At 43.3% G+C, this 18915-nt stretch overlaps 1 protein-coding gene across 1 annotated transcript in view; it reads right to left on the reverse strand.

The window, feature by feature from the left end:
- Nucleotides 1-15403, reverse strand: part of HEPHL1 (hephaestin like 1) — a 59194-nt gene extending 43791 nt beyond the window's left edge. The window contains exon 1 of the mRNA XM_014517422.2: nt 15173-15403. Within this exon, the coding sequence (XP_014372908.1) occupies nt 15173-15342 (170 nt within the window). The 5' untranslated portion in view covers nt 15343-15403. The remainder of the gene's footprint in view (nt 1-15172) is intronic.
- Between the last annotated feature and the right edge of the window lie 3512 nt (nt 15404-18915).

Consider the following 18915-nt stretch of genomic DNA (forward strand, 5'->3'; position numbering starts at 1 on the left):
GGAGGGAAATCCCCAAGTGCCCTGTAGACCCAGAAAAAGGAGAGCAAAGTACAGGAATTAATTCTCAAGTTCTTTAACTCAGGAATTAATTCTGGCCCCAGCTTTAAAAAATTCCATGGACTTTAAGGCCAGAAGGGGATAAACTAAATATATTGAGTTTCCTTAGTCTATAAGACAGACTATTACACTGACCTCAAATCTTACCTAAAGTTATTTTCTGAACCACTTCAATATTTCAAAATCCTTTTCTAAGTATGTACAGTATCCCAATAATAGTCTTACTAATGCCAGATATAGGGTTACTGCCATTCCCTTACTGATGCTCCCTAGTTTATACATCCAAAAATAGTCTGCCTCTCGGCTACAACATCACAGTAGAAGCCAACGTTCAATTGACTCTCGCTCATTTTTAGGGCAACTGCTTTCCAGAATGTAGTTCCTCAGCATACTAATGGGATGTACATTCTTTGTTCACAAGTGTCCCAAATAAGCCAACTCTGCCAAGCAAGCAAAGTCAGTGTTTACCACTCCACAAATTCTTGCGTCATCTATAAATTTTACCAGCAATGATTTTGATCATATTTTCTCCCAGATCAGTGATATTGATATTGAACTGTTAAAAATAATGAATAACTGGACTTAACATCAAATTCCAAGGAACAACTGGCCACCTTCTTTAGATGGTCTATGGCTTTTTTTCAGGTGTGCCTGCCAATCACCAGTGATTGAACTGAGAATCTGTCCTCATGTAGCTTAGGGAGATCCCTGCTCCTTCCCTCCATTTGAATGCGCCAACATGCTATTTGCAGCTATTGTATCTAGTACCTAAACGGAAGTAGATACCTCTCTCTTTGCAAGTATTCAGTTCCTCTTGGTCCTATTTCTCTAGGTAAGCACAGACTGCCCAGCACAGACTGCTTCTGGTTATATTTAATACCTCCTACTTCTCTTTTCTTCAGGGATGGATCCAGGATTTGGCAAAGGAGGGTGTGGGAGCAGCAACCTGGGCTGCAGGGAGGGCTGCAGCCATCACTGCCAGCCTCTCTCCTCCACCCATTGGTGCAGGGGAACTTTTAAAAGTCCAGGAAGCGGGTAAGAATTCCACCCCCTATTCCCTCCAGCCAGTCATGTCCCTTCCCCAGCCCGTCCCCACTCCCTCACCCAGCCTTTTGCTGCTATATTTCTCCCTGTCCTGGGCTCAGGGGAAGCTTCAAAGCTGCTTCTACCCACTCCAACTGGGTGCACGGGGACTGGGCTCAGTTGGGAGCATAATAGAACAGTGGCAGAAGCAATGGAGGGGGTGGTGGATTCCCTCATCCTGCTTGGTGTCTCCCCCCATCCCAGCAGGAGTGGCCAGGGGGAAACCCTCAGCCTCATTGCTGCTGCTGCCACTGTTGCTGTCACTGTCCCAGATGAGCCCAGCCCAGCCCAGCCCCCGTGCAGCCCAGCCAGAGTGAGCACAAGCGGCTCTGAAGCTTCTGCATCCTAGACAGCAGGGAAAGCAACAGCAGCAGAAGGTGGTAAGAGGGAAATAGAGGGGACGGGACATTCCTCTGAGCATGGAGGGGAAGATGGGGGGGATTCTCAGTGGCTGTGGGGACTTAAAAAAAATATATCCCTGGAGGGTCCCACAATGTGGTCCAATCTGAAAGGGTGGGGAGGGGGCAGCTGTGCCACTGCACTCCCTCTGGATTCACTCTTGCTTTTCTTACTTGATCACAAAAAGACAATCCTTGTCATGTTTTATGTTCTCTCCTGTTCCCTTGATACCAATTTGAACAGATATGTTGTAATGCTGCCCAAATCTGGTTGCCCTAGACTCTTCTGCTATGCAAGTTTATTAGCTGTGTACCCAGAACTTATTATGGTTGGAGTGTTGTTGTAGCCACGATGATCCAGGAAATATGCAAGAAGCAATGAGTTTTGTGATATCTTTTTAAGAACCAGAAATATTAGACAAGTGTTTGGGCTCTTCTTTCAGACCCAAAAAGAGCACTTGGTGCCCAAAAGCTTATCTAACAATTTTCCCAACTGCATAGTTGGTCCAATAAATGACATCACTGAAACGCCTTGCTTTCTACACCTTGAACTTTTCCTCCAGTACAGCCATCAATTTTCACATCATCCAAAGGAAGTTTCTGTCTTCAAAAGGGAACAGAACTGGCACTTCCTTTGCCAGTCACAAAAGCTCTCCATCTTTGATTATTCCTTATCAGTTATGAAAGAGATACAGTAAAAGCTCCCTTGTCCTTCAGAAATCCCCCTGCTAGCCACTCCTGTTTTGCCTGCAAGCTGAATATTTTAAGCAGTTCTTTTTGGTCTGGACAAGCAACATATCTGTGCTTGTTAGCTTACATTGATTTTGTTCAGTTTACATTAGGATCATAGGAAAATAGGGCTGGAAGAGCCCTCATAAGGTCATCCAGTCCGGCCCCCTGCTCAAGGCATTATCCCTGCCGAAACCATCCCCAACAACTGTCTGTCTAACCTGCTCTTGAAAATTCGCAGGGATGAAGATCACACCACCTCCCCAGGTAGTCTGTTCCAGTGCATAACCACTCTCATAGTTAGAAAGTTCCTCCTAATCTCCAACCCAAATTTCCTCTGGTGAAGCTTGAAGCCATTGCTCCTAGTCCTGTCCCCTAAAGCAACAGAGAAAAGTGTACCATCATATTTTATAATCAACCTTCAGGTACCTGAAGATTGTTATTAAATACACCCTCACTTTTCTCTTTTCCAGACTAAACAGTCCTAGGTATTTCAGACTCATAAGTCATGTTTCCCAAGCCTCAAATCAGTCTTGTCACTCTCCATTAGACTCTTTCCAATCTGCCCACATTTTTCTTGAATTGTGAGACCCAAAACAGGACACAGTACTGCAGGTGAGATCTCACCAGTGCTGACATAGAGCACAAAAATAACTTCCCTTCATTTGTGAGACATTCCTGATGATACAACTCGGTATGTTGCTGGCTTTTTATTTTTATTTTTTTGCAACAAGAGCATACTGTTGGTTCATATTCAGCATAAGGTCTACTCACTGTAACCCCCGGTCCTTCTCTACTGCACAGCAGCCTAGCCAACCATTCCACAGCCAGTATTTATACAGACAATTATTCCATCCTAGGTGCAGGACTTGGAACTTGTTTCTGTTGTATTTCATCTGATTGATTTTGGACCATTTCTCTAGCTTATCTAGGTCATTCTGGATCCTATCCCTAGCTTTCAGTGCCTGCAACTCCACCCCACTTTGTGCCATTTGCCGTTTTGCTAATCATGCACTCAATCCCATTGTCCAAATCATTAGTGAAGATGTTGAACAATATTGGATGCAGGACAAACCCCTGAAGATAAACCCCTGATCTATAATTACCTGGATCCGCCTTCTTCCCTTTCATATATATGGTCCCTTTTCCAATATTTGCCCATTTCCATTCATCTGGGATCTCACCTGACCTCAATGAGTTCTTGAAGAGTATAGTCAATGGCTCTGAAATTACCTCAGCCAATTTTTTCAGTACCCTAGGACATATCTCTTCTGGCCCTGCTAACTCAAAAACATCTAGCTTCACATATGTGCATTTTTTATGGAAATCCCTAACTTGTTCTTCCACTACTGTAGGCTGTCTTCTTCCCTATCTTTGGTGTCAGGTGTGCTCATCACTGGGTAGCTGACTTTGTTCATGCATACTGAAGTAAAAAAGACATTCAATACTACAGCTTTCTCTGCATTGTTTGTAACTAGGTTGCTTTCTATATTTAGTAAGGGACTTAAACTTTCCTTGGTTTTCCTCTTATTTCCAACATACTTGTAGAATCCTTTTCTAGTTGGTTTTACATTGTACAAAATGAATGTACATTACAAAAAGGTCCGGAGTGGACAGATGTACAGTTATTTCCAGGGTAGCGGATTACAACAGATGCTATTCTAGTGGCTTGTCACTAGGTGGTGGAGTACAAGGCAACTGCCTGAATGCACTGAGGAAACAGTAAACCAAGTATGGAAGCAAAAAGGCACCCTCTACACCAATTTTCCCCTGGGCAAAACCTTTTACAGGGAAGTGGGGTGTAGCCCCAGGCAAAACCCTGGTGGGAGGCGCTGAGTACTGGAGAGCAAGGAATGGGTAAGGAGGGGTCAGTCCTACCTGCCCCAGTGCCTCAGATTCAAACATGTGCTGTTGGCACAGAGCAGTTTACTCAACCAGGTTGTCACTAATGATGATAATATAGTAGCAGCGCAGAGTCCCTGCCCCTGGGAACTGCTACTATAGCAACAGCCAAGGGCTGGTGCTGCTGCAGTCCATGGGCTTCCCAGGGAGCCACTAGTCCATCATCTCCTCTAACTGGGTGCCTGGAGCTAGTGCCCCACTCACCCACCCCAAGTTAAGGTATTGATTTTAACTTACATAGTGTAATTTTATCTTTGCTTTTCCACAGAGTACTTCTACAGTGCTTTATTCCATTTGTTTTCTACTTGTCTGCTGCATCCTTTGACTTAAACTGGACCACTGGCATGTATATAGTCAAGTATAGGCTTAAGTAATTTACTGAATCCAACCAAAAAGGCCTCATTCAGACTCTGGCAGTGTGGACTCCATGCAAATCTTTAGATCATCCCCAAGTCTGATTTAATTTTCCTAGTACACCATTTCCAGCCCAGAAATGTCACTCATGCATCTAGATGCAACTTCAAAGGAGCTGTCAAAAGGAAATGAATCATAATCCTTTAAGGTTATTATTAATTTAATTTTCCCAACTCTCTGTAAAAACCAGTATGCTCATTCCAAAAAGGAAAATATTAAACAATAGTGTAACACATATTCCATTTTATCAAGGCTAGACACACTGTTCATCTGGTTTTATAGTGAATGTACGTGAGTTAGGTGCAAGTTCTCCACCTACTTCCCCCCCATTATTTAGGGAAATTATTCTGTCAAGAAATGTCATCTTTGATCTCAAGAGCCACAATTCTGGATTTAAGATTTGAAAGATTTCACAACTGCCATACAGGAATCACTGGTTAGCACAATGGGAAAAAACTACATCATCACATACGTGCATTAAACAGTATTTTACATGACAAAAAATCTTCTGTGTATATGCCCAAATTCCCATTGATTGTTACCTGTCAGCTCTGTGTTCCTGAGGGAGCCCTGGCACCCATCTTACGAAGGACTGGACTTACAAAGGACTTTTTCTATCCCCCGCCCTCCCCCCGCACCTACCCAGAACTAAGCAGAAGAAAAGTTTAATAGGCATCTTGGGCTGTACATTCCCCAGTCCCAGTATGGGAGGCCTATTTAAACTTGAGTGACTAAATCTCGGTTGCCAGGTTAGGGAATGCTGAGGCAAGAGACTGAGTAAGAGGAGGTATGGGCAACATTTGAACAATGGTTAAGAATTCATCACAGCATCCAGCCCGTTGGAGACCTGACCACAAATGCTGTCATACTTTTCCCGGGATGATGGTGGAAGTCCTCCCCACAAAGTTTATGAACACTCCAAGTAATTAATCCCTTCAAGTCTATTAAAAGACTATAGTAAAACCTGAAAGTCATGCTAAACTGAGGATTATTTACAACAGGTAAAATACAAAACATGGATGCTGACTTTACAGTGCAAGCATAGATAGGTCATCTGAGAAGAAACAATATGGTATCCCTTCCAGTATATCTTCTATATTCATAATAATTTCAAGCTGGCTCCTAGGTGTCTGGTTACTCCTTAAAACTTGATGTTTTTCCTGGTTGTTAATCAGTTTCTTAAGATGTTCCAAACCAGATAACCCCTTGTCACTGAAAAAGGTAATTCGTTTAAATTTAAACTGTTTATATAACAGGATTTTCCCTGTCAATTATGGCTTGGGACCCTCTTGATTTACACAATGAAAAGAATGCTTTGAAGAGGCTAGACTAAGGGTATAAGAAAGCTGTAAAGCAGCAAACAGTGTTCTTCGAGAGAGAAATCTCTGACACCATCCGCTGTTGGTCCTGAGAAGCTGAGAGAAACAGATCGTCTCCCTTCCACAATCATGTTAGAAATTTTGCTTGTCAACAAATCACCTGAGTGCCTTGGAATGGTGAGATCCCAGCTCTTGCTCTCACTCTCTTTGTCTTTCTCCCTCTTTCTCTCTCTCTCTTTTTCTTTTTCTCTCTAGGCATAGCTTTCTGAACCTAAATTGTATTAGTTAAGCTTCAGCTAGGCTTCCACAAATACTCAATTAAACCAGGGTAATATTATAATTGTTTTGTTTGTTTACCATTATAAATTTTGTATATTTAGCAATAAATAATTTTTATAGTCAAACTGGTGGTAATCGGGTCTATTTTTCCTTCTCTACTTCTCCTTCCCCACTTGCTCTGCAGCAACGCTTCTTTTACCTAAGCCAAAGATCCTTGTGAAGCCCAGAAATGCTGTGGGGTCCGCTCATCAAAAGGCTACCACTGCTAGAACAGTTAGGGGAAAAGATTGGGACGTGCTGAGTTTGAGACACATAAGGGAATCAGCTTGTATAGGCTGATTGACCCAGTTTCGCTCAGACGTGCCCTAATGAACTGAATGCTGGCCCATGAGGGTGTCAGCTGGACACCCAGCTGGATTCAGAGGTATTCTGTTCACCTGTGTGCTTGTGTCTGACTGCATTTTATTGTCCTTAATGAACTGATTCCTGGCATATTGGGCGTGAGGACTTGCAGAAGGGAGAGTTACAGCTCCATATAGAAACACAAGTAGCACAAGCAGCACATTGATAGAATTACAAAGACCCTAGAAACGTATCCCTAATAAATGAGCACACCGCAAAGTGATGGGCAAATCTGGTAACATTGATGTAACAGAAATGAACCTTATTTTGTTTCCTTTTTTTTTGTCTTAATTTTTATCATGGCAAAGCATTTTTGGTAATGGTATTCATCTTAGCTATTATGCTGTAGGGTGCAAAACATCCCCTAGAACAAAGATATTGTAGGCACGTCTACATGCTCATTAATGTGCCATAATTATGGTACATTAAGTTTATTACCTGTAATAACAGGCACTAAGTTAATGTGCTGAAATTGGTGCTACTGCGCAGTAGTGCCAGCACATGCTTTTTTTGTGATGCTAATGCGCAGTAGACTAATTCTACTGCACATTAGTGAATTAGCATGTTTTTTTCTGCCATGCTAATGTGCTTCTAGCATCTTGTGTAGATGCGCCCATAGAAACCTTGAAGCAAAAAATGGCACCAGCTGGTACAAATACAACATCTTCTCAAAATCTGAAATCAGATTCTTCTCAGTTATAATCTGAACGACTCTTTGAGTTTATATAGCTACTTTAAATTATAGTAATCTCCACTGAAAAGTCAATACTTGCTAACAGTGACCAGTTTTTACTATGTTTGGATTACTCTGCAAAGCCAATAATGCAGCATCTTTATTTCACTGAGTAACTACTATAGGCAAATGTCAAATTTAAATGATTACCACTCTGCTGGGACCCCACAAGTTAAATGTCATTTTTCTTTTAAAATAAACATGTTGAAAATTTTTCCCTTAGTATGTATGCTTGTCTCTCTGGCTGTGCCTACAACCGGTTGCTTCTCCTTAAAATGTCCCAGTCTTCCTGTGACTGCAGGAAACAACAGAAGAAGCACTAATGTAGACAATAGCCCAAAACGCAGTTGATGTTTTAACCTGTGAGACGTATCAAACTGATTTATGTCAAACCGGTTTATGGAACTTCTGTCTCAGATCCCTTCCTGGTTCAAGTTAAATCATAGTCCTCCAATATCCCAGGATGCTTTGCAGCCCTGGGCTATGCTACCTGCTCCAGTGGAAGGGGGACTGACTTGCCTCTCTGCTCCTTAGCCTGCTTCTTGCCTGTGTCTGTCAGCCCACAGGGACAGGGGTTGCCTCAGCCCCTACGAGTCTCAGGCAATGTCAGGAGCGGAGGGAAATTCTCCTGTTCCTCCACAGCAGTTTTGCCTTGGCTGCTTTGAGTCTGAGGCAAAACTAATGCAGGGGAGCAGAGGAATTTCCCTCCGTTCCCAGAGCTATCCCGGAGACTTGCAGCAGCTAAGGCAAGGGGTTGGGGTTGGGGAAGGAAGGATTCCTTTTAGCTCCCTTGGGCTGGGGGACCCTGGACTGGGGTGGGGGGAATCCCCCACAAGACAGGGGCTCCTCAGTGTCCCCATGCTGCTGCATGGGCAGGCACCTGGCCTGGAGGACTGCTTCTCCCTCCCTCTTGTGGCAGCTGCTGACGCAATCAGCAACTGGGAAGGTGGAGGGGGGAAATTTCTCTTGGCTCCCCAAGGCTGCCTGGGCTGGGGAACCCAGGCTGGGGGAAACATCCTGAGGGGGAGGCTCCCCCAAGGTGGGCCAGCACCTGGAAAGGGGGCTTCTTAACCCCCTGTGGGGGGACAGCAGGGGTTCGGGGACACTTGGCTGGGGCAATGGCCAGCAGGCTGGGAGATGTGCTCTAATGCCCCCCGCCTACTGGTCTGAGTCACTGCAGACCTCCCCCTGCCTTTCCCAATTGAATGTCAGTTCAGTTTGTTATCAGTTCAACCTATGAGGCTTATAGGAAGCTGCCTAGATTGAACTGATTCAGCCTTAGGCTTTTTGACTGTCTGTACTTAGCCTTCAAGGCTGACTTAAAGTTAAAGACATTTAAAATGTTTGAGCCAAAACTAATGCAGAATTCACTAGAAGGAACTAGGACTCTTCATAAACAACTCAACCTTAACCTGAGGCTGAGGCAGATTGGGGTAGGTAGAGAAGGAGCAGCCTTCAAGCACCAGTGTCTGGAGGTATTTTCATCTGGCAAAGCCTTGTTGTCTACACTGGCACTGATGCTCACTGTCTTGAGCTCCCCTTACTGCAAATATCTGGATGCCATTCATGCTCCACTCAAATAATACACCTCTCCCCTTGGGGCATCTAACCCTTCTGGAAGGGCTCAGGGTACCTTCTCCCCTGCATACCCCAATCCTCTGCAGTCTAAATGTGGCAGCTCTATTATCAGAAGTAGTACATGGGAAAGGACTCTGTACCCTCTTCCACCCACACACATGTATTGGCCTACTATAGATTTCAAAATTCAGTGCATTTGTGTTCATCCATAGGCATGTTGTTCATATTAAGTGTAACTTGTGAAATATGGGTCTCACTTAAAATACCCTGAATAGTTAATATTTGTATAATATCTAGAGGCTCCAAACAAAATTAGGTTCCTATAAAGCTAGGCACTGCACCAATGCATAGTCAGAAAGAGCTCCTGCCTTCACAAGTTTCCAGTCCAAAGAGATAAGTGAGACAAAGGATGGGAGAAAGCATACGGAAGACTGAGGCAGAGATATTATGGAACGCAGGGTCCTGGACCATGACTAGGGTTGCCAGTCCTCCAGAATTGCCCTATTATCTCCAGGAATTATATATAAATCTTCAGGAGACTGATGAGAATCACCTGGTAGATAAACGATAGGGCATTCATTAAAATAAATATTAAATGTTGAATCCAATTTATACAGTAGTCCAGTGGGTTTTTAAAATGTAGTAATAATGTGCATTTGCCTTCCTGATGTAAAGTCTACTCAGTACAGTAGATCAGTCATTAATGTCATTATGTCATGTGATGAAACCTTCCAGAATAGATTCAAATAGAGTTGGCAACCCTAGCCATGACAGAGAATCCTAGACAGTGCAGTAACACAAACAGAAATATTTTCAAGAATTTTCCAAGCAAATTCAACTTGGCCATCAATGACATAGCCAGGAATTGAACCCAGATTTCTTGAGTCCTTGTCATAATCACAAGACCATCTTTCCTCCAAAACTACAATGTTACTTCCAAATATTACACTTCAGGGAAGAGAGTATCAAATCAAACCTCAGTAAATCCACAAAACCAGAAAACCTCCCATTAAAACTTACTATTCAAATAAGGTAATTTTTTAGAATATGCCTGTAATAATACAGCCAACAACTCTGATTTATTTACTCAAAAGTGACCAAGGATCAGTGATTCTACATTTTTCAGGGCTGTATTAGATAAGAAATCAGATAGTTCCTGAGGGATAGCATTCTTCAAAGGAACCCATCCCTAATTTATATGTATCAGTACTCTTAGAGCCAGTTTCATTTGCAACCTCTTTGTCTTGGTTTTCCTTACAATGAAACTGGAATCATAGGAATGCTTTGAGGATTGATTAAAGTTTGAAGATCTGCAGAAATCTGAGAGGCAAATTCTAAGCTAAGCAAATTGTAGAGCACAGCCCACCCAAAGCATACAGTTCATTCCCATCTGGAATCCCATTAATCCAAAGGTTTTGTGGAACCAGATTATCCAGCATTGCTAACTGTTTTAACAATTGATTTATTTGAAATAATTACTAAAAATTAAGGCTTGTATACACAAAGAGTTATTCATGAATAGCTATTTTTGACTAACTACTGCCAATCAGATATTCCTGACTAACTGCGTCTGTGAATGTTCTTATTCCAAATAAGACAGCCTTATCCCAAATCAGTTCAATCCAACATGGGAATACATTAAGATAATTATGAATGAGGGTCTCTTATACTAGAATAATTGATCTAATTAAACAAGAGATAATAATGAATACCTATTCTTTAAATTCATTGCCTTATTTTAGTCTGAAGTAATTCCCCTATGTAAACAAACCCTTAAGAATTAACATCCTGTAAAAATTAGCTTATCACAATTAACAAAGAAAGGGCTTGAAATTCTTAATACAAAAGTTTCCTTACCTCTGCTGATGAAATAGTGTGGACTTGAAAGTAAATAAACTGCTTAGTATGTGGGAACACAAAGGACAAAAGACTGCAAAACTACTACTAAAATTGCATTTTAGATTGCCCTAGTCTTCGCCCCAATAGAGCAAGTCATCTACAAGATCCAAAGAGCCACGCATATCTTCTTCTGGAACTGCAGATGGGAGAAAGTGGTGAGAAACACACTGTACAAAGCAAAATGGTTTGGAGGCAGAGGAATGCCAGATGTCCTGCTGTTCCTCTGGGCCAAGTACAGGAGCCACTAGCAACAGGGACAGAATCCAAAACACCTTGCTTTGTAAAGTATTTTGCAGGACAACTACTGTGACAGTGGCGGGTGTACACGATGACCAACGTGAGCCCGTGGACCATGGAATCCCCGTGGTTTTATGAGGTCCTGAAACACTTCGGGGACAAACACAAACTGCATGATGAGGCCCCAGTGATGCTGGTGACCCACCACAAGATGCAAGAAGTGTTAAGGGCATGAGACATCATATTGCCTGTGGAACTACTAACTGGTGACAGCTGTCAAGCCGTGTGAGAATGAATCTTCCACAAGGACCTACAGAAGGAGCACAGAGACTTGAACTGGCAGGTAGCCCATTGGGCACTCTTTGTGCAGACACAGAAAAACAGTGCAAGGCAGAGAGGCCCATCCAACTTCCCCAGGCAAGCCTGCTAGTGGGAGGCATAAAAAAAATCAACTGCCTCTTCTGGGACTGCTCATATGCCAGAGAGATGTGGAAGAGACTATACATACTCCTAGTGGTGACAGGTTTCATAACCGTAATGCTGGAGGGTAGGGCCAGGATTCAGACTGACCTCAAGAAATTGGAAGATTGGACCAAAAAAAAAAATCTCATGAGGTTCAAGAAGGACAAGTGGAAAGTCCTGCACTTAGGATAGAACAATCCCATTCACCAGTACCGGCTAGGGGCTGACTAGCTAGGCAGCAACTCTGCAGAAAAGGACCTGATGGTTATAGTGGACAATAAGCTGAATATAAGCCAACAGTGTGGCCCTGTCGCCAAGAAAGCTAACAGCATATTGGGCTGCATTGGTAGGTGTGTTGCCAGCAGATTGAGGGACGTGATTATTCCCCTCTATCCAGCACTGGGGAGGCCACATCTGGACTATTGCGTTCAGTTTTGGGCCCCCTCTACAGAAAGAATGTGGACAAATTGGAGAGCAACATAAATGGTTAGGGGGCTAGGGAACACGACTTATAGTTCCACAGCTTCATAGTTGTTAGGGGCTAGAAGGGACCTTTGCAGATCATCGGGTCCAGCCCCCCGGCACTTGGTCAGGAAAGACTGCTGGGATCAGATGACCCCAGCAAGATGGGCATCAAGACTTTTTGAAGATCGCAAGGGTGGGTGACTGTACCACCTCTGGTGGGAGCCTGCTCCAAACCCTTGGCACTTGACTTGTACAGTTTTTCTTTATGTCTAGCCTGAAGTGATCATCAATCAGCTTGTGCCCATTATTTCTTGTCCCCCACCCAGGGGGCCTTGGTGAACAGATGCTCAGCCCACCCTTGATATACTTATAGGCTGCCACCAAGTCCCCTCTGAGTTTTTTCTTCTCCAGACAGAACAGTCCCAAGTCTTTCCGCCTCTCCTCGTATGACCTGGTCTCTAGGCCTGTAATCATGCCCGTGGCCCTCCTTTGGACTCTCTTGGGCTTCTCCACATCCTTCCTGAAGTGCAGCGCCCATAACTGGATGCAGTACTCCAGCTGTGGTCTCACCAAAGCTGAGTAGAGAGGGAGGATGACATCTTTAGTCTTCCTCAAGATGCCTCGGTGGATGCACGCCAGTGTTTGATTAGCTTTGCCAGCTATGGCATTGCATTGGTGGCTCCTGTTCATTTTGTTGTCTATCACGACATCCAGGCCTCGTTCAGATGTGGTGCTACCAAGCGTAGCACTGCTGAGCCTGTAAGTGTGTTGTGGATTATTTCTCCCCAGATGGAGCACTTTATATTTATCCATATTGAATAACATCTGATTGAGGTCCACCCACCTCACGAGCCTGTCCAGGTCAGCCTGTATTGCCAGCCTGTCTTTAAGCATGACCACGCTCCCCAATAGTTTGGTGTCGTCAGCGAACATTGCCCAAATTCAAAGAGTTGATGAACATGTTGAAAAGCACTGATCCAAGTACTGAAACCTGAAGGACGCCACTGGTCACCCTTTACCGTGATGACCATCAATCAATACTCTCTGGGTCCTACCACGGAGCCAGTTACCTAGCCAATGGACTGTAAAGTATTCGAGGCGGCATTTTCCTAATTTTTTCATGAGGAGTTTGTGGGAGACCAGGTCAAAGGCCTTTTGAAGTGCAGGTATATGACATCAACCTCATTTCCTCCATCCAGGTGGCGAGTAACCTGATCAAAGAAGGAAATGAGGTTGGCCTGGCATGACCTGCCCATAATGAAGCCATGTTCGCTATCCTTTAGAATACTGCCTTCTCCTTTGAGGAGAGGCTGAGAGAACTGGGCTTATTTAGTCTAGAGAAGAGAAGACTGAGAGGGGATTTAATAACACCTTCAACTCCCTGAAGGGTGGTTCCAAAGAGGATGAAGCTAGACTGTTCTTGGTGGTGGTAGATGACAGAACAAGGAGCAATGTTCTCAGACTGAAGCAAGTGAGGGTTAGGGTAGATAATTAGGAAAAGCTTTCTCACTGGGAGAATAGTAAAATACTGGAACCAGTTACCCAGAGAGGTGGTAGAATCTTCATCCTTGGAGGATTTTAAGACCAAGTAAGACAAAGCCTTGGCTTGGATGATCTAGTTAGGGGTGGTCCTACATTTCTGAGTGATTTTTTAAATTTTTTTTTAAATAAGCCTCACTTCTGAGTGATTTAAAAAAAAATCTGAAACACATGAAGTTTATGGGTTTCCAGCCAAATTATTATTTCATTAGATACTAATCTTTCAGTTTTGCAAAACTGAATGACTCCAAGGAATGTAAATGAATTTGCACCTTTTTTCCCCACAGCTTTGCACAGACTTAATTATCAGTCATTTCTCTTCTAACAAGCCAGTCCATTTCTTCAATTTTGTTCCATAACCACCACATCCATTCTAAAGCAAAAGTGTGAAGCACATTTCTACAGTTATGAATACAGCATTTTTGGTACTTTTGTAGTAATGAATTGTACATTTTCTTATGTTTTTAAAAATTGTTTTAAAATTTTGTACATTGGCACATTCTTTTGAAACACAACACACAGGAGGGATGGAAAAATCCTGCCTTGGCCTGGGAATGCCTGGATAGACATACAGGCCCTTTCCATCTCTAACTTCGATGACTATGACATGCCTCTTCTAACATGGACTTCCCCACCCGGGCAGAATTCCAGTGACTTCCAGCTCTATCCCAATCCTTGTATATTATCCTAACCTGTTCTCTAGAGAGAGAAAGACCAGAGGAAGGGTCCTTAATTTTCTCCAGGATATTAAAAAACAAAAAACAAAAAGCAGAATCTCAGAAATGTTCAACATGGATCATAAACTCCCTCTGTTCAGCAGCAGAGCAGCTATGCCAAACCACAGTACTGCTCTACAGCAAAGCCTGTTCTTTAAGACTTCCTACCTGGAGCATAATAAAGGGTGATTCAATCTTACCTCTGCATCAGGAGGTTGAGGTGAGATTCAACAAGGTACTTTAGCATGTGCCTAAATTTAAATCCAAGTAATCCCATGAATTTCAAGGGAACTAACTCGCATGTTAGATTTGAGCACCTACTTCCATAGCTTCCTAAACTAGGGTTAATGTATATTATACCATCTACTTACTGCTTATCCCACTTTTGGATATCATATATACCTGAATCCTGATAAGTTTTCCTTTCCCATCTCTGTCTCACTTGTGGCACAGACATACTCAAGTTTTTACCTCTGATCAAAGGTAGCAGAATTATGATTTTGCCTTGGGCAAATACAGAAATACCCAGGCCCTTGTGAAGTAAACACTGGCAGTTTTTAAAGCTACAATAAAATAAAATAAAATAAAATAAAATAAAATACACTTTTATTTACTTTTTGAGAATGATAAAATCCTGACTTTTCACCCTCCCAGAAGGTAGCTTCTCCCCACCTTTCCCCCACCAATCAATAACAGAAAAAAGTTAATTTTGAAAACTGAAAATAATAATGATTCAATCCAACTCCCACGCAAGTCCATGAGGGGCTGCTGTCTATTGTCTTGAATGGAGGTTGGATCAGGACTCATGTGCTTATTGCAAAAACATCAGCCAATGCTGAAAAAAGACCAAGTCCACTAAAGATACAAACTTAAGACATTTAAAGCAGTGATGCTAAACTAGTGATTTGTCATTTGAGACTATAATACAGATCTGATTTACCAGAAATATGAGCGACTTACTTGTCTTCTGTGAGGATTTGTCCTGTAATCAAATTTTTCCCAGTCGGTGCATAGTCCCAGTTCTCCTCCACAATCCCAATGTAATAGGTTCTGGTAGTTGCTTCTACTAGCACAAACAGCAGAGGGAATTTAAGAGCAAAAATGCAGCTGCTAAGCTTCAAAGGAAACATTTGTAGTTCTAATTGCAACTCAGGCAGCAGCCAGCATGCACCAGACAGCTCACGCTTCCCTCCCTCCAGCTCTCAGCAACTTCTAAATAAGAAAGGGACAAAGCAACGCTCCTCCTATTCAGCAGTTTGGAGCTGGGATAGGTAGAAAGCCTGGACATGCAGAGCAGGCTGATGGGGGGGGTTGCCATGGTGACAGGACTTTTGCCAGTCTTTCAATGAATGTGTAACTGGCTTGTTTGTATTTGCCTTTCAAGTCCAGGAGGCAGTGTTTTTAGAAGTGTGGATGCTTGTTTGTCCCTCCTTTTCCAGCACTGGGAGTTTGTAACATTAAGGCATGGTTGGATGCTGATCCTTTTGCCATCCCTCTCACAACCACAGGCACACATACTCCTTTTAATATTTCTGGAGATGTAAGCCATGAGCTGTTTTGTAGAAGACTTAAAAAAAAAAAAAAGAATCAGGCCTCTGCAAAGTTTTCAACTTTGACACCTAGAAAATAGAGGCAGAGAGAGAGAGGTTGTTTTGTGATTTTATTTTACTTCTAAGTGATAGGGTGCAAAAAGCCCAGGAGCAAGTCTAGGAGAGGGTCGGAAATTGAACACTGCTCCCCCCCAAAAACAGTCTCCTACTCATCCTCCCACTCCCAGCTCCCTCCTACTGGACATAAGAATAACACAAGATTTTCACAAGTATCCAAGGTGCAGACAGGTATCTAGTGGGATATTCTAAAGCACCTGGCTGTCTAACCCCTGGTCAAATCCATGGGGTTTGGGTGCTAGGGCACTTATGAAAATCCCATAAAGTGCTTATCTGCATCTTTAGCAACCTACGTCCCTTGAGGAGACCTGATAGTAAGTAACTCAGAAGCTCCTATCCCATTGATTTTCATTGGAGACGTGCTCCGGCACCACTCAGGCACTTTTTCCAAACGCTGCTCACTCTGTCTGACCTCAATCTGTGGCAGAAGAATAGACTGGATGACTGACAAGGCCTTTTCCAACTCTAATGGCTGTCCTCTGAATCACCAACAATTGTGAAAGCAAGAAAACTTTAGTTCAGTTCACCAAGGAAACCTTGAACAGAGCTGGTCTCAGCTGAGCCAGGAAACAGTGCAGAATGCCTTACTGGGTTGGTTTGTGTGTTTCTGCCTTAAATATTCCTCTTTGAAATAGATAGATGTAGCTTTAACCTCTGATCTAAAGTCCTGGAGACCTGGCTAAGTGACAGGAGAGTGAAAGCTAGAACTATGGATGGAGGGGGAAAGAAGGGAAGCGCTTCCTTTGGTAACTGTGATTAGTTAGGTCGTGACAATGGACACTCTAGAGCAGCGGTTTCCAACCCGGGGTCGCAATCCCAATGAGGGGGCAATGCCAGTGGTGCTGCACACATAAGACAAGCCATGCCGTGTGCTGGGAGCTCCCCAGACCGCCACCACCGCTGCCCTCTGCTCCCAGCAATGGGTCACGGAAAAAAAAGGTTGGGAACCACTGCTCTAGAGTCAGTTCCTATTTATGCCCTGGTCTGGGCCAAAGCAATTGGGAGGGCTATCTCTGCTTGTTACATTGCCTTGTCAGGAGTTATTTTTAGATATCTGGTTTCTGGGATGCGTGTATGATTCCTCTCAGATGTTCAAGATCAGACCATTCACACTTCTTTTTCTACTCTCATCCAGTCTTGGTTCAATCCTTATAATGATTGGAGGTTTACCCATGAACAGGACTGTCCCTTAAAACAGTCTTTCCCAACCACTGTACCACTGCACAAAAGCATGCCATCAGAAATTCATGTGTGCGCCGTGGAATTGTGCCACAGCAATGAGCTACCACGAGATACAGTTGGTATGAGGATGGGGAATGCCTTAACAGGTGTGCTGCAGAAAAAAATTAATGTAAGTGTGCCTTGGGCTGGAAAAGGTTGGGAAACACTGCCTTAAAGTAAGGTTCATTATCTCTATCAATTTACCAATAAATAATAGAAGTGAGGAGTAGCTATTAATATAATGGCAGTGCAAACATATGGCTTGAATCTGAGTGATAAGGAGCACTCAACAAAGCCCCTCTGTTGCCCTTGAATTCTTGCTCAGTACTTATCTCTTCCTCTGCAACCACTTTCCATCTGGCCTCCAGGCATCTAACTGTATTCTACTTCTGTAGATACAGCCAGATACCTTCTAAAATGCTGATGCTAGTATTTTGCTCTTCAAATAACCCCCTAAACATGACTAAAAATTACTTGCCAGGGGCGTGTCTACCCTACATCACTGTAGCAACACATTATATTGCCATACAGTGCACTACGCTGACATAGTGGCCATGTAAGTCTACACATGATTGGCAACTACACTGCCGTACTGGCACGCTCCCCCTTTTTAGCATGCTGCTACGGTGATGTAGTGATGAAATCTAACCAATCGCCACACACACGGTGCAGTACAGGCAGTTACTGTGCTGTGCTTTAGTACTTCCAAAAGGAAGTACTAGTTAGGTACTAGTACCTAACTCTAGTACCTAACTCCGCTGCTCTAGAGTGTCCATTGACATGACCTAACTAACCAAAAGGAAGTACTAAAGCACAGCAACATGTAGACACACCCAGAAAGAAACAAAAATGGGAGAGGTGGAGATGGGAAAGCTGTCAGAAAGTTAAGCTAAAGTTACTGGTATTTGTTATTTTGGGTTCAAATTCCTTTGAGTGGAGAGAGGTAACCCATGGCCTGTGAGCTGGATCCAGCACAAGAAGCGGTCCAATCCAGCCCATGAAAGACTGACCAGGTATGGAGTATGCGTGCTGCAGAGCTGTACTGTGCCAGCCACCCCCTCCACTGTGCTCCCCACCTCCGTACAGCCTGTTGCTCCTCTACATCTGCTCTTCCCTTGCAGCAATGGGGTCAGGATACAGCTAGGGTGAATGCTACAGCTGGTTGCCTCAGGGGAAGCAGAGGCAGAGACTTCCAGCTGCAGCTACAGCTGTGTTGCAAGCTTTGACTTGTTCATGCAAAAGGCTGCTGATCTCTAACTCTAAAGCAGAAGTTTAGAGCTTGCTCTAAAGCTTTCTCTAAAGCAGTGGTTCCCAATCTCTGACAGATTGCACACCACCCATTTAAAATGATACAACCTTAAGTACCACCAGCAAATTTTGCAGTTTAACCTTAAGTACCACCAGCAATTTTTGGTCGTATAAAGTAATTATAATAAATCTGTTAATGCATACCACTGATAGATTGTCTGCATACCACTGGTGGTACACGTACCACAGATTGGGAACTGCTGCCTAAAGTTTAGAGCAAGCTGACCAGACAGGCTAGTGAATTCTCCAGCAAAGCCTTATTCACAGGAATTGCCTTTAGACAAGGCATTCTGTGGAGGTAAGCTGTACTATATGCTTCAGCTGCAGTTACTTTTGAGTTTGGCTGTAACCAATGTTTATAAGGTTTCTTTTCATAAAATAATAAAGGTTGTTGTTTTTTTTAACAGTTGAAAATGATGGTGGGAGATAGAATGGTGACAGACTCTTCTCAGGGCTGTAGAGGACAGGAGAGGATTGCACCAGGGGAGCTTTATGCTCTAAATTGCA

The sequence above is a fragment of the Alligator sinensis genome, unplaced genomic scaffold (assembly GCF_000455745.1).
Source record: "Alligator sinensis unplaced genomic scaffold, ASM45574v1 scaffold116_1, whole genome shotgun sequence".
Taxonomy (NCBI): Eukaryota; Metazoa; Chordata; order Crocodylia; family Alligatoridae; genus Alligator; species Alligator sinensis.